Raw genomic sequence first — 15,789 nt, forward strand, 5'->3', positions numbered from 1 at the left:
CACCGCCAGGCATGGCTTCCCTCAGACCACAAGGGGAACAAACATACGTTAAGTAACACAATGTTCTCTCCAGCCACAGGCTGGTGGACAGGAACGTGGTCACACCCCAGTTGCCCACAGAGCAAGCAGTTCTCCCTGGCCTAGGCCAGCATGGAGGCCCTACGGAGTCATCTCCCCGCCCACCAAGCTGAAGGATGAAAGGCCAGCGGCTCCTGGCCGGACACAATCAAAGAGAGCCGGCCAGCCCCAGCACTGCCCACTGCTGACGGCAAGGATCACACTGCCAACAACATACGTGTGAGTGTGTGTGTCCGTTTGTGTGTGGCCCTGGGTTTGTCTGATGATTGAGAGCTGAAGCAAAAAGAAGTTTGAGCGTGGGTAACTTTGCCAACGTCAAAGGGGCCTGCCTTTGATGTAGTGGCGAGAGAGAGAGAGAGAGAGAGAGAGAGAGAGAGAGAGAGAGAGAGAGAGAGAGAGAGAAGTGATACCTCAAAGAGGAAGAGAGAAAACCAGGAATGTGCCAAGCAAGATGGAAACGATGGAACATTTCTGAGTGTCCTGTGTGTGTGGTGTGTTGTGCCCCAGGCCCCCTCCCTGCACCCGCGAGGCACAAAGGCCCCTGAGATCTGTAAGGCAGCTCAGGCAGAGCGGAGCGGGGACGGCATGGGACAAACGGGCGGCTCGCTTTCATCCCATCCCTCCATCTGCCTTTGATGTCCTTTGATTAATCTGCGCTCTCTTCCCATCCACCCATCTAGTCAGTGGGCATAGTGTGGCGGCCTTATCTCCCTCTCCAATGCTCTGCCACTCAGTCAAGACTCAGCGAGTATTCAGCAAGGCCATACACATTTTGATATGACTACCAGAGCAACATAACAGTTCTACACAATCTATCCATTTAGTCTCGAGACAGAAGGGCAGACAGGGAAGTACTGCAGTGTTGTTTGGTTACCAGGGACGTGAAGATTTCCCAGGAGGGTTCACTACTTGGGATGGGGTGATGCACATTTGCCCCAAAGGGAGCAGAGTGTGGCTGGGTGGGGGTTGGTTCTCCAACTCCTCGCCAGGGGGCTTGACGAGCTGGTTACATAAAGTAACCGCACAATGCTCAACACACAATCACGTCACAATGAGGACCTTAACAACAATCGTGTTGGATAACACCCAGGTATTGTGTGCGATTATGAAACCATTATATCTCCCATTGTCTAAGCCAGAAAACAATTGAAATCTAGGTCAGTGGGGTACGCAAGAGAGAAGGGGTTCCCAACATTTCAGCACAGACAGACACTTTAACCCCCCGAGAAAACTCAAGCAGAAAGAGCTCGTCTGCCCAGGGATGTGTTGGTTCATTGTTAGACATCTCATTAATTAGATCGAACATTAGGTTGACTATCAACTGTTCAATAGTTGGGAAATGGGTTAGAAAAGGATTATGTCAGCATATTTCAAATGTCATTTCATGAAACTCAAGGGGTGCAACCAAACTGAAATCTGTGTTCTTACTGAATATAGTCCATCGCAAACCAAAAAATTAAAGTTTGAAATATTAGAATAATTTGTGATAAAATATCGTAGTAATATAGCATAAATTAAAGTAACAAATATATATCCCAAATATATATAGCAAAAGTGACAAACACTGACTGACAAATTTGCAGATTTTTATTTTATAAAAAGGTCAATACATAGTTTAAGGAGCCATCCAGAGTGATCAGTTATAAAAAGGTGGGGGAGGTGTGCTCAGGGAAAGGCCCTCTGTCTCTGGGCCAGAGGCTTGGGCTGTGACTGGGGACGAGTCTGGGACTGGATTGGGGCCTAAGGATGCAGTTCTGGAAGTCAGTTCCTCGGGGGGACTGGGTTCTTGCCCTTGGAGAACATATCAAGGGAGGGCTGTCTGCGCTGCTCTGCCCCCAAGCTTGACCCTACCTTGGCCCCCTCCCCCTCCTGCTCCACGATGGACTCCATGGTTTGGATGGAGGTGGAGGGGTTGGCCTGGATTAGTCTGCGGATGTCTCCTATCTGAGGAAGAACAAGCACACAACTGACCCATCACTCTCCTATCCTCCCTAAACCCACCCCTCCCCCAATCCTTCCTCAACCTCATCTCCCACCCTCATTCCCCATCTCACCTCAGTCTGTATCTGCTGCAGGGCTTGGAGGTGGTTCTTCCTGCACTGGCTCACTCTAACCACCTCTTTTTCAATGGAGTCAGAGATACTCTCACAGCTACAGCACCTGTATCCACACACACACACACAAAGGATGTGAATGACATAAGATAAATCAACCTTGAGTAAGGAGCACAATCAGTCTCAGGGCCTGCGCCTTCCTCCCTGCTCTCACCACTGCTGTAGTGTGTCAGCGATGTAGGCCGCTCCTTCCACGGGGAGGTCTCTCCCGATACAGCCGTCCACCTCCAGCTGCTGCCTCACCTGGTCCAGCTTCCCTTGGATGACCTCTGCGTACACCGCTTCAATCACCAGGTCCTCCAGCTCCCGCACACTGGCTACCTCCAGGTCTCTCAGCAGCACAGAGTAAGGGATCATCTAACACGAAGGGGGGTGGAGGGGGGGATTGTAGCAGTGAATACTTTTATTGGAGTAATTAGCTTGCATTTTAACTTAATACTAAGAGTTTGGGTTACTACAGTCAAGACGCATCAAGGGCAAAATATATGCCTGGTCGCAAGCACCAGAACATAACGCATAAAAAAAAAAAAAAAAAAAAAACATCTACTAATAAGGATTTTATGCAGAACGGTAGTGGATGTCCTATAGCTACCTGCGTATTTGCTGCAAGGCTTACAATAGTCAGTTGTCTCAGCTTGTTCTTCTGAGCCTCAGAAAGAGGAGGTAAGGAACTTTTCAATGCTGGAAGGATACCACACAGTACAAAACAGCTTTGATGGACCATTTAAAATAATTATCATCACAGTGTGGCAGTGCTACTATAAGATGCCAATAAGCCATTTAGGCTACTGTATGTTAATGTACTGTGTCATTTAATAGGCTTTGAGTAACATACAAATTAATAATCAATAATATAGCGACCACAGCAGAAAAACAAAATAGCATCAGAGACAGAGGCAGAGAAAATCAAGCAGTAGTCTACCTTTGTAATCATGGTATGTGCCGTAGGCAAACATGTTCAACAATTGTGAATAGCCATCGTTTGGACCTTCAGATAGCTGAAAAGAAGAATTTCAGCTTGCAAATAGTGACACCTAGTGTTGTGTGTGTTTTGTAATATGTTTAGTAACTAACGAGATATAAAGGAACTTTACCTTTTGAATGCATGGAAGCTGTAACAATTCCCCGAACACATAGACCCCGGGGGCCTCCAGCACTTGGTTTATTAGGGAAATCAGAGCAGGTCCTTTAGCGTTTTTGGCAAGCAAAATGAACTGCTCAACCTGGTTACAGTGTGTCTGCTCCCCTGCCATCTGAAGAGATAAACACAATTAAGTAGGCTATATTCGTTTCAACTGTGACATTAGCCTAGCTTGCTAGCTACCGTCAACATGATAAAAGTTTCTAGACTACACATTGGCTTGTTTACTTATCTTGCCAGCTAGCTATACCTCACTGTTAAACTCCCAGCACTGTAAAATGACCTGAAAAGTATATCTCAATACCGTTCCATATCTAGCTATTTCTAAATTCACGTTACATACTCCGTTGACAACTCACTTGGGCTTTTTGCTGTTGTCAAACGTCAACCAATCAATTGGTGGTTTCGTATTACGTAGTGCCAAGGCTTAATTCAATCCTAATCAAGTCTGAACAGTTGACTAGTTGCTGATGCTAACTAGACTAATAATAGGCGTGCCAGGTTACTTCTGAAAAGGCATGAGAAACGTGCATACCATTAAAATTTCTTAATCACAGGGCTCATGGTAAAAAAAAAAGAAAAGACCAACAGTTGCTAATTTAAAAGATTTATTTAGAATATACAGTCAGATGCAAATAAGAAAGTAGCACATCGTTCTTATTGAAATTGCACCTGTTAATTTCCGCCAAGATACATTTCCATAGCCTTGATGACTCATTGCCAAGTCGACTCTGACTAGCTGAGCTCAGAGATTGTTCTCCACCATATGGCTTGTCACCTCCTGGAGGGTCGCATCACTTTTCCCTTGATGCTCCGGATCAGAACACCTGGTGCAATTCCCTGTATGCAGTGATTACACCGACCTATTTGACGAATAGGCCTAATTCGTCAAACTATTGAAGTTTCCAGATGATATTCCCCCTCACCGCAAACATTCCCAATGCATCTCCATACCTAGGTTTACAAGTCATGTCCTTCCAATTTGTCATGTGTATTATTTGTGTGTAAGGTCTATGATTAACCGATAAATGAGGATTACACAGATAATGTAAGGTACTATTATATATTTAAATCTTTTTCAGTTTTGGTCACTAGATGGTGCTAAAGACAAGACTTGGATTCAACAGGTGAACAAATGTTTTGTAAAATACATTTCGGTTTTGTCTCTTCTCATGTTAATTTTAAGTACATGGATGAAGGAAGTCATAGAGGATCCAACTGATGGTCTGACCTGTTACAGTTTTTCCACAGTTGTGCCTGGAATTTACAGCATCTCTGCCACACACTCAATACAAATATCCATCCACAATGGCTACACACACACACACACACACACACACACACACACACACACACACACACACACACACACACACACACACACACACACACACACACACACACACACACACACACACACACACACAAACAAACAAACACAGATGATTATAATAATTGTAAGCTTTTAGATTATCTGATGTGCAGGCCTAAAGTAAACAATCCCTTGACTATGGGAGGAAAATGCAATATCATATTTGTCCAAAGGAGGATATGGAAAATATGTCGGCCTGAATAGTAAATCTCTCTCAGCATTTGGCATAGCCTCAGCCGGGCTAGTGTCCACTGACTGATTTGGGTTCCCGATGCCGGTGAATCTGTCTTCACAAGGGAACACTGAAGACGGGCGGTTCATCACCTTAATGGAAGAGTATTGATTGTGGTGCAACAGCACGAAATGCGTCTGCAATAGTAATGAACTTTCAGAGAAATCACTGATGAAAAGGCATCTGGGGATATCCTGGAAGTCGGGAACAGGGCAAGGTCTACATTGATTGCTGGTCTCTTGGTCTCTCTGTGTGTGTGTGTGTGTGTGTGTGTGTCTTAGTCATGTGTTACTATGTGCCATCACGGTGTGTGTATGTCCATTTGTACACTGACTGCATGTGTGTCTGTCATGTTTCATGTCTGCACGTACTGTCTGTGTCTGTCCATGACATCTCCATTGTACGAGCATGCACTGCAGATCAGTATAATCTCTTTATTCACTGACCTCAAGCTGGGTGTAGACTCGACAGCTGTCGTTGTGTGAAAGGACGGTAGACAAGGATTTGTAGGCAGTCTTAGTGTGTAAAATGTGTGTCTGTGTGTACTATGTATGTGTGTGCACCGTGTAAAATGTGTGTGGGCGTATATGTAGAATGTGCATGTGTATTTTGAAGGTACTGGGGCGTAATACTCTCTTAGCCTGCATTCCATCTCTATCAGAATCCTCTCAGCGATTAGCGATAGAAAGCATCTGTCAGTCACACTGACTGGTTTGTTTACTGTCAAAACATATTCTTTCATGTATTAAGGCTGAAAAAAAATCTCATTACCCTACGTGGCACGGCGTTCCGTGTGTGGCGCCTTGATCCAGTGTTTCAGAGGCCATCCTCTCCTGTGGGAGACACCACGATTCTGTCAAATATCCCAAAGAAATTCAGACATAGAGGTAGATAGATGACGCAAGTGTGATTATTCCTTTTTGCGTCAAAATACTTGTAATTGTTTGGAATGGATCTTTTTGCGATGGGTTAGACGCACCAACAAAACATTTGTGGCCCATTAGTGTCTGTCTAGAAGATCATGCTTCTCCAGACTGATGTTAATTATACTGATGTGGTTCGACATGGACCCGTGAAGCTGCCCCAACGGAAACCAGGAGATTGTTAAACATGTATATATGTCTGTGTACACAAACATACACTCACAAGCATGCATAAACACACAAAGAAACCACACACATGCATGCTTGTACTGATGCACACAAAAGCACACTGACATTAAATGGGTCAGCTGCTATGCCATGTCCACTTCACTAAGGTTGATGCAGCTAAAATGTTTGCATAAAGATCGAAAGAGTCAAAGAGATGGGAATTTTTAAACTACGCCTAATATTCCACACAGAATGTAAGGATACACACACAGGCCTGAGCTTGATACCAACACAATGTGGCACGTGATTATTCAAAGCTCATATGATTATAGAGACACCTGACAGTTTCATCAGGAAAAAAAAACATGTTGTCATGACAACATGATGCCATTAACCTACACTCTGAATAGGTATGGATAGGAAATGGAAGCGAACCCTGGTTAAAATTCATTGGACCATATCCTTACAAATTCCATTTCCTGGACAGTGAAATTGAAGGTAGCCTTAGCAGTTGATGGTTGTGTATATAAAGATCTTGAATAAACACTGACATGATGTGACATCCTTGATTATATAGAAATAGATGGATTTAAACAGCCATTTGTCTTCCCTGTGCTCCGTATATGATCAGGCATGTTATGACAGGCAAAAGGTCACTGCAACAGAGCATGTTCTTCAAAGCAGTGCTAAGAAAGCCGAGTTGCTCTCCATGGTATTGAAATTGTTCGTTCATATTCTATCCTGATCTCTGTTGGCCTGAAATAAAACGTTTTTGACTCATCACTTTTATGCAAATACTGTCTGCGTGAAGAACAAATTAAGCGTAGCCATTGTTTGAAAACTGATTAGGATGATGTTACCAATCAAAATAAACGATACCTTAATTAAGGATGGCGTTGTGCGAAACAGAAACAGGACGTGTGCAAGTGTGAGTGACAAGGCACGTGTGCGAAAGAGAGAGAAGAGGAAGAGAGAGAAAGAGAGAGTTACGATCAACCGACAGTTGAATCCATGATACAGGGAGGAGTGAGAGGGTCGATTTGGCATAGGAAAACTAAAAAGTAGGGTGGTCATCCTCATTCAAAAGTCATTGATATTGACGTGGAATGTTGTTAGAAAAAAATATTACCATCGAGGGACAATAGCGCAAGACTGGATAGCTTGACTGGATTAACACTGCTGAGTCGACCACGGAACTGCCGCGGCATGATGACTTAAAGGTCTAGCCCAAATGTTGTTTTTTGCTTTTTCGATCAATTAAACACGTGAACCAAATTTATATTTCCAGGTGAGAGAAGACAGCACCGCCTACGCTCTGCAAGTGCCCATATTTCAGACTCAAGTTTTATTTTTGAAAGGTAAGCTAAAGTCAGAGTCCATTATTGTGCCATGTAGACTATTGATAAATATACTTAGATTTTTAATTGTAGTATGGCAGTTAAAAAAATCTCTTATTTCCACATAGTTTGGTATTCCAGAGCCTATGGATACAATGTGTCTAGATACTATTTACTTTTATACACTTGATATCAATTAAACATGAGCGCAAATGACAGCAATTGTCTGTGTAGGGCAATATGTGATCACACTTAATTTTCATCTAATTGGAAAACTGTTACTATTGCATTTCCTCATGTCATAAAATGAGCTTGCGGAGTTAGCCTACTCTACTGGATTGCGCGCGCTTTGCCAATTGGTATTCTGCACATGAGGCTTTGGAGCCGAGTTGGGCTCGCGTCATGTAGCGGATTCGTTTGTTTTACTCAGCTACATCTCCGGCACGGCCAGATTCCGTGCAGCAGACAACGATAAATAGCCTACGAACACTATACTCTTTTCCTTTTGATTTCATAGTGTATCCTTTCTAGTGAATAATTTAAACAAATAATAATAAAAACTGCATCCAAAGGTATACAATTGAACAATGCAATGAACTGTGGCCTAGAACAATAGACCTAATTACATCAGTAAGAAGATGTACAGTAGTCTTGATAGATATCCTATTTCTGATGATCTATTGACCCAAGAGCTGTGACATTTCTTGCAGCAAAATAGGTCTCTGATTCATTTGTTGATTTGGACAACTGCATGTGCTTACCTCTGTGTGTGACAATTTGCAGGAGATCCATACTCCTAAACATAATAAGTATACTGTACCTTTGTTGGTCTGTTAGGCCTGATGTCCAGGTCCAGTATTTCAGTCTAATTTTTCCTTTGGGAGCAGTGGCATGGAGTTATTTGACTGCTGCTGCCTTTGAGACTCTGCCTGGGGGGCCTGTGAGCCCTGCAAACACACACACACACACACATAAAGAGTCACACACACACTAAAAGTGAGAGAGACCCTGATTATACCCTCTGTATGTGTTTCAAAAATCAATTGTAGTGAGGCTCTGCTGCACAGACCAGTGGTGGAAATATAAGGAAATCAATGCAGGTTTATTAACCGAGCTGGGCATCTCTTCCCACACACAGACACTGATTTACATCTGTGTGTGTGTTTGTGGGCATACATGTGTTTTCTCATTTGTCTGTTTGTGGTGGTGGAGATGTGTGTGAGGGCGGCTGATCCTATCCTTCAAAGTCATTGTGTCATGGTTGGTTTACAGTGGCCTCACTCTATTTGTGGACAGGGGCGCATTGAGAGAGGTAATTTAGCACCTGTCAGTCAGAGGGGAAGGACAAATGATGAGAGACGAAGGAGGTCAGAATGGTAAAGGGAGAGTGGAAATGACACAGGGATGGAGGTAGACCAATAGGAAAGGAAAGAGTGACAGATAGATGGACATGGAGCGAGAAAGGTGAGAAAGGGTGATTGAGAGAGAAAGCGGGGTAAATGACAGCCTCTATTTCTGGGGGCTGTTACTCTAACACTAGCTGTAAGACCTTGATGGTCTTCAGGCGCCAAACATCACAGCCGTTTCCATAACAACGTGATAAGACAGGCTCTGTTGAAATGAACATTGGGTCCAGATTTGAACTTTTCCCCTCCAGCTTTTTCGGTCTCATTTTCTCTTTCTTTGACACACACATCACTCAAATTCTTGGAACACCATGCATGCCAAAAGTGTTTGGCATACATTTTTTGATGAGTAAGGTAACAGTTTTGATGATTATAGCCCAGAGATCCAGTATACTAATATAAACCCTTCCTGTTTCACTTCACTATACATTTTATACACTCAATGACAATGGTTATCACCATGTCATGAAATATACATGTGTTAGTGTCGTAAGGGATATGGTAATATGGATCACAGTTGGGTTTCAAAATGATTACATTGTTAAAATCCCTGTGAATAAACACAGCCCCATAATGTCCCAGAAAAACAACATAAACATTCACTGTTGCCATCCCCACCTGCTATAAACACTGCTAATACTCAATGTCCCTGTTGGGGGTCTCATATCGACAAGTTCACATGCAATCTACAAACAATAAGGTCATGCACTTCTCATTTCTCATTTAAAAGATACAAAAACAGTAAACCATATAAACAAAGATTTGTTGGTGACCCCTTTTTTCTACACCAAACTAAATAGTTACCACAGTAAACATCCACGCTCTAGAGCTGCTTACCTAACGAGCATCTGATTCTGCAGATTATGCGTGTTTTGAGAGAGGATTACATCAAATGAAATTAACAAGTTGGCCTCTCACGAGATAAATCTCATGTAGACCAAGGAAAATGGCACACAAAGCCAGTGGAACTGGGAGTTATTGTGGAAAAGGCCAACCGTGAGTGTGAACACATGCATACATCACAGTATGTACAGTTTGTAATGTTGAGACCAAGTCATATGTGAACTGTGCTGATGGCTCGATGCTTCATAATGCATGACAGATGCTTCTCTACTTAAAACAATGGCTTTCGACAGCTGCAGCGACATCAAAATGAGGTGAAAGATATGCCTAGACTTTGGTTAAGGTGGCGGGGCTGTCACTAAGATGGTTGCTAAGGTTTGTTTAGGAAAGACAAATGAGAAACATTATGTTCGTCTCAATTCTATTTGAAGACATACCTCTGAGTCTTACGAAATGAGCATCCTGAAACCAACTGTCAGTAAATCCCTATATTCCCTTTCACAGCAGTGATTACAACAGAATGATTTATGCATTCCAAAGCTCAAAAAACCTTCTGACTGCTTCTAAGCTATATTGGAATATTGCAATGCTGTCTTTAAATGATGAAGTCTTTCTGGTGAATCCAGAGGAAATCCCCTCTGGCTATGTAGACCCAGGCACATGAAGTAGTAGAAGTAGCTCAATGCTTCATGCTATAATTAAAGACTCAGATTGCTTTTGAGCTTAGTGAAGAAAAAACAGTTTTTAGATCAAATGATTATTGCCATTTTAATCTTTGGAGCTTTGTTTTGAAAAAAGGGAATTTAGAGGATAGGGGTTCAAACGAATGTTAAATTATCTGTTATACAATGTGGGTGTGCTGTATGTGTATATATGTGTCTGTATGTGTGCAAATGTGTGTGTATGTCTGAGTGAGAGAGAGAAAAGAAGAGAGAGGCCCTTAAGGAAACCGACATGTCTATTATCTTTAATGAACAGAAACCCACAAAAGAAACAGCAGACATTCACTGAATAGACCAATTGACATGTAAAGTAGAGACCTTGTTGATAAATTGGTTAATTCTTAATTACCTATCGACTCTTCTCATAATCCAAAGTCTGTGATGATATGCTAACATCCAGTTTCCCTGAAGGCCTCATCATGGGTCTGTATCACTCAGGGGTACGCTAATGAAGGCAAACTTTGATCTCTGCTGTATTTTCCTTCTCTCCTCCTCTCCTCCTCCTCCCAGGTTCTCTGTTGTTTCCCAGGGCTCCTCACGTGCACCAGGGAGCACACGTGTGTGTGTGTGTGTGTGTGTGAGAGAGAGAGAGAGAGAGAGAGAGAGAGAGAGAGAGAGAGAGAGAGAGAGAGAGAGAGAGAGAGAGAGTGAGACGATGGTTGTCCTCCGGTTCCCCAGGCTGGCTCTGGTCCTGCTGGCCCTGCTGCCCCTCCCCTCGCTGGGCTGCCCCTCCAGCTGTCGCTGCTACAGCCTCACTGTGGAGTGTGGATCTCTGGGAGTCAAAGAGATCCCACAGGGGATCCCTGCATTCACTCAGGTCAGTTAGCCTATCCCACGGTTCATACTGAGAGTTTAGGATGACACTAGCCGACCACAGCTATTATGTTCGATCGCTTGATTTCATTGGAGTCCCTCCCATTACATAAATCAAAGTTGAATAATTTTTAATTTGTATAGCCCTTTGTTACAAGCAATGTCACAGAGGGATTCAAATGCATCCCGATAAACCAAAACAACTGCTCAGTTAATTGATGAGATCCATGCAAACCACGGGCTAATGTCCTGATAGTGAGTTAATGAACGATTTCTTCCGAAAAGCAATTGCTTGCACAATAATCCTCTATTTAGAAGCCCTCAGCCGTTATGCTAATGTTGTCTCAGGGTCAGACCCCCAGCATTACTGCAGGATCATGCATATTCATTAGGAGACGACTGCGTAAATTGTTCTGTTGACCTCTGTAACTCATTCTATACAAATCGTGCCTCTTCTCTGCTGGGTTTGAAACTGTGATATCATCAACAAATAGAGCATGATAAAGGATGGAATACATTATGCATTTTACACAACAATTCCCATTAACAGGTTGCATTATCTAAGTAGCACTCTTCTTCAAAAGCTCAACAATAACATGTTTACTTGTGGCTTAAGCAGGTATGATAATGCGTTAACCAGAGAATAGTCTTACATTGTCTCAATGTCATTCTCCCCCCCCTCCAGACCATCTTCCTCCAGGACAATGCCATCATCCAGGTCCGTCTGCAGGACCTGTCCAGGCTGGGCTTTCTTCACTACCTGTACCTCCAGAACAACAGCATCTCAGCCCTGGAGCATGGGGCCTTCCTCAGCCAGGGACAGCTGCTGGAGCTGGCCCTCAATGGGAACCTCATCCACCTGGTCACAGCAGACATGTTCAGGGGCCTGGAGCACCTTCGGATCCTCTACCTGGCTGGGAACCAGATCACGCTGCTTCAGGACCACACCTTCAGAGGCCTGCAGGTTAGACTGTCTGGCTGGGATCATGAGGTTGATGATGTGGATGATGATTATCGTTATCATTATCAATATGACAATTGTTATGATGATGATCAAGATGATGATAATGATAATGGCGGATAATGAATAATGTGCCCATCATTATTTTTCTTTTAAATACATCAGGCCGCTATTAATAAATGATGTGAAAACACTGAGGTCGGGGTAAAAAGACAGTGTGAAGCTCAATGTGAGCCTCGAATCCCAGCCCCAGGGGATTGGGCTGAATGACTGGCTTCCTCAGAGCACTTCCTAGGTGCTAGAATGTAATGCCAAGCACCATGACAGTGACGGGACGTGAGCACGTGTTGAGGTCATGAGGAGGGAGAGATCAGGGTGACAGGGACAGCTGCTGACTCTCCATCCCCTTCCTGGCTGTCTGTGTCCCCTCACAGCGCCTGCAGGAGTTGCACCTGCAGGAGAACAGTATCGAGGTGCTGGAGGACGAGGCTCTGTCTGGCCTGTCCTCCCTGGCCCTCCTGGACCTGAGCAGGAACCGCCTCCGCACCCTGGGCCCCGCCTCCCTCAGACCTCTGGTCAGCCTGCAGGTGCTGCGTGTCACAGGTGCGAGGGGCCAGTTTAGGGCCTGTTACTAGTGGCTAGGATTTGACTGTTCGTTTTAGATTCTGACATCTGATAGAATACATGATCAGATAAAAAGAGACAAAAATCCTAAACCTCTGCTCTACTCTTCTCCGCTCTCCCAGAGAACCCGTGGCGCTGTGACTGTGCTCTGGCTTGGCTGCGTACTTGGATTAACGAGGAGGGCCAGCGTCTGCTAAGCTCGGCCGAGCGGCGGCTGCTCTGCGCGGAGCCGCCTCGCCTCTCCCACCTCAGCCTGGTGGAGGTGGCGGCCAACAGCCTGGTGTGCATCCCCCCCGTGGTGCAAATGGAGCCCAGCCATCTGACCGTGAGGCTGGGGGAGAGCCTGCGGGTTTCCTGTCAGGCCTCGGGCTACCCCCAGCCCCAGGTCACCTGGAGGAAGGCCGCCCACAGCAAGGCCCAGCTCTCCCCCCGAGGCCTGTTGCAGGAGCAAGGGCCTGAGGCAGACTTGTTTCGGTTTGGGGCTGGGGGGCCGGTGACCGCCCGGCCCAGAGCGAGGAAGTCGAGGGATGGAGCTGATGGAGGAGCTGTCCATGGGATGGTGCGAGGGACTGAGGAAGGTGGAGAGCGGGACAGCTTTGACCCAGATATGGGCAGCGGGATGTTGTTCCTTAGCAACGTAACAGTGGCGCATGCCGGCCGCTATGAGTGCGAGGCTTGGAACCCTGGGGGAGTGGCCAGGGTGACCTTTCACCTGGCTGTCAATATGTCCTCCTCGTCTTCCTATTCTGCCTTCTGGCCTCGTCTGCACTCATCCCCTCCCTCTTCTTCTTCCTCCATCTACCACCCAGAGGTTGTGGACGTGAGCCAGGAGCCTCTGTATGAGCTAGAAAGCATGGACTTCAATGCCTTGGGCTCAGCCACCCAGACAGCGATTGCCATGGGCATCTCATTGTTGGCGCTCACCGCTCTTCTCCTCCTCGTCATGATCTACGCCCGCCACCAGCAGCGCAGGAAAGAGGAGGGCGGGGGCTTCTGCGGCAGCAAGGAGGAGAGCATCCTGTATGTCAACGACTACTCCGACGGCCCCACCACCTTCGCCCAGCTGGAGGAGTACCGCGACGAGCAGGGCCACGAGATGTTCGTTCTCAACCGTGCTAAGCCTGTCTTGTCGCCGGAGCCAGCCTTCACCATGCTGAGTGGCTTTGGCCACGGGGGGCTGAAGGAGGCTCTGTTGGAGCACCAGGGGCTGCAAGTGCAGACACTGAGCAGGTTAGGGGGGATGGGGCCACGAAGGAACCCTGCCGAGGGAGGTGAGGGTCCCCCCGTAGACCCGGAGGGAATGCTCATCAATCAGAGTCTGCTGTTTGACACGCAGGTTGCCTACGAGATCCACTGTTGAGAGCTGATTGGCTAAAGGAGGAGCAGGTGTTAGTTGTGCTCGATTGAGGCGATGAATTCCTGGAGAGAGAGACATTGTGCCAAGTGTTTCAATGTGTTATCCAGCCCCGAGGCTGTATGGAGGTCTCATGCTGGACTGGTTGATTAGCGATCATGGAGGACTATGTAGAGACATGTATTTTGTATTTCCACTGAAAACATACTACTGTAGAAATATTTAGCAAATACACATTATCTAGATTAGAGATTTGGACATATTAGACATGGATTGCACAACAACATTGTTGTCATTGTTGTCAATTGTCATATTTAGTGGAACATTGTAAACAAAACCATAAATGAACAGTAGGTATTGTGAGGTCTTTGGAAAAGTGATATACTATTTTGTACCCATGTACTGTATAATTCTGTTTGTGTAACTGTTCTTTCATTTCTAAATGTGTTGTTCTTCACCGTAAAGTACTGAGCGTACTGTCCTGGAGTGTACTGGACTGGAGTGTACTGGACTGGAGTGTACTAGAATGTATTGTTCAATTTCTCAAAAAACGAAAAAAGAAATCAATGTGTATAATAACACAATGCTGTCAATCAATACAATGAAAGCACTGGTCCATAAATGAGTGGCTGTGAGGGGTAAGATTTATATTAATGCAACAGTATATCTTTAATACTTTTTGTATTCCTGATTTCCATATATACAGGTGAATTCCTGACTGGTGTATTCCTTATTAGTATTTTCTTAAATACTGTTACATAAATTCATTTTCCAAGCACTATTCCTGTAATTATGTGTTTTCATAATTAGATTTATTAGATTCAACCTGTTGACGTTGAAGTTGATGAAGTTCAGAAAACAACTATTTAAATATTTCAGGAAGAAAATAAGATTTTATGTTTTTTCCTTCTTCGCTAATGCTACAAAACATTCACATCGTAATCCTTTAGTCCAAACTGATGCTTCTACTCCCTTCATCTGCGCTCAATGGTTGTCATGGTTACTTGGGAGTTGGTATAGTAACGAGGTCAACACATGAATCCTTGGGGGACCCAGCAGATTGTAGTCCAGATTTATGCATTATCTAGAGCCCTATTGGAGCCGGTTGTATTCATACACAATAGTACCCCTGAGCTAGTCTAAACTAGGCATTACATGAACAGGGAGTTCAGGTGGCTGAGCGGTTAGGGGATCGGGCTAGTAAACAGAAGGTTGCCGGTTCGACTCCCCGCTGTGCATAAAATGACGTTGTGTCCTTGGGCAAGGCACTTCACCCTACTTGCCTCGGGGGAATGTCCCTGTACTTACTGTATGTCGCTCTGGATAAGAGCATCTGCTAAAAATGACTAAATGTTTTAAAAAAAATTAACAAACCTTTGAGGAAGAATAAACTCCATTATCTCCAATCTGATAATCAAAAAAGCAACAATTAGGTTTAAACATAGCTCATAAAGAATTCATTATGATTTTGGCTACTTGGCAAGATGAGGGGAGAAAACAAGCATTCTATGATAAAAATGTAATTCCAGACATCCCTCTAGTGGTGAGGACTTTCTCCTCCATGATCTCTTTATCAACTAGAGCACAAGGTACTGCTGTGAGGTCCTGAAATGAAGGAAGCTGGAGGTTTGTGGTTTTGAGCAGGAATCTGATATATTGGGGAGCAATATATCAGATTCCTTCCAGAGAACCCTTTTTATT

General features: G+C 44.6%; 2 protein-coding genes across 3 annotated transcripts; one reads left to right on the top strand and one right to left on the bottom strand.

Annotated features, from left to right (window-relative positions):
- Positions 1-1,664: 1,664 nt before the first annotated feature.
- LOC136959419 (COP9 signalosome complex subunit 7b-like) lies at positions 1,665-3,749 on the bottom strand. 2 transcript variants are annotated; one of them, XM_067253748.1, is made up of 7 exons: positions 3,693-3,749; positions 3,287-3,445; positions 3,115-3,190; positions 2,785-2,873; positions 2,347-2,549; positions 2,133-2,238; positions 1,665-2,022 (listed from the first exon to the last, which is right to left on the bottom strand). In XM_067253748.1, the coding sequence occupies exons 2-7, from the start codon at positions 3,443-3,445 to the stop codon at positions 1,840-1,842; spliced, it is 816 nt and encodes a 271-aa protein (XP_067109849.1). In that variant the 5' UTR covers positions 3,693-3,749; the 3' UTR covers positions 1,665-1,839. The 2 variants fall into 2 exon arrangements, with proteins under 2 accessions (XP_067109849.1, XP_067109850.1); XM_067253749.1 differs by lacking the exon at positions 3,693-3,749 and adding an exon at positions 3,584-3,593.
- A 7,242-nt stretch (positions 3,750-10,991) lies between these two features.
- Positions 10,992-14,094, top strand: lrrc24 (leucine rich repeat containing 24). Its single transcript, XM_067253877.1, has 4 exons — positions 10,992-11,153; positions 11,835-12,113; positions 12,545-12,713; positions 12,857-14,094. Exons 1-4 carry the CDS (start codon positions 10,992-10,994, stop codon positions 14,092-14,094), a joined length of 1,848 nt encoding a protein of 615 aa, XP_067109978.1.
- The last annotated feature ends 1,695 nt before the right edge of the window (positions 14,095-15,789 follow it).

Source organism: Osmerus mordax, chromosome 16 (genome assembly GCF_038355195.1).
Source record: "Osmerus mordax isolate fOsmMor3 chromosome 16, fOsmMor3.pri, whole genome shotgun sequence".
In the NCBI taxonomy this organism is placed as follows: domain Eukaryota; kingdom Metazoa; phylum Chordata; class Actinopteri; order Osmeriformes; family Osmeridae; genus Osmerus; species Osmerus mordax.

Coding starts and splice junctions, on each gene's coding strand:
- lrrc24 (XM_067253877.1), top strand. CDS start 10,992: ATGGTTGTCCTCCGGTTCCCCAGGCTGGCTCTGGTCCTGCTGGCCCTG. Junction 11,154..11,834: donor GGATCCCTGCATTCACTCAG/GTCAGTTAGCCT, acceptor CCCCCCCTCCAG/ACCATCTTCCTCCAGGACAA. Junction 12,714..12,856: donor GCAGGTGCTGCGTGTCACAG/GTGCGAGGGGCC, acceptor CCGCTCTCCCAG/AGAACCCGTGGCGCTGTGAC.
- LOC136959419 (XM_067253748.1), bottom strand. CDS start 3,445: ATGGCAGGGGAGCAGACACACTGTAACCAGGTTGAGCAGTTCATTTTG. Junction 2,874..3,114: donor CACATACCATGATTACAAAG/GTAGACTACTGC, acceptor GTATCCTTCCAG/CATTGAAAAGTTCCTTACCT. Junction 2,239..2,346: donor GCTGACACACTACAGCAGTG/GTGAGAGCAGGG, acceptor GTGTGGATACAG/GTGCTGTAGCTGTGAGAGTA.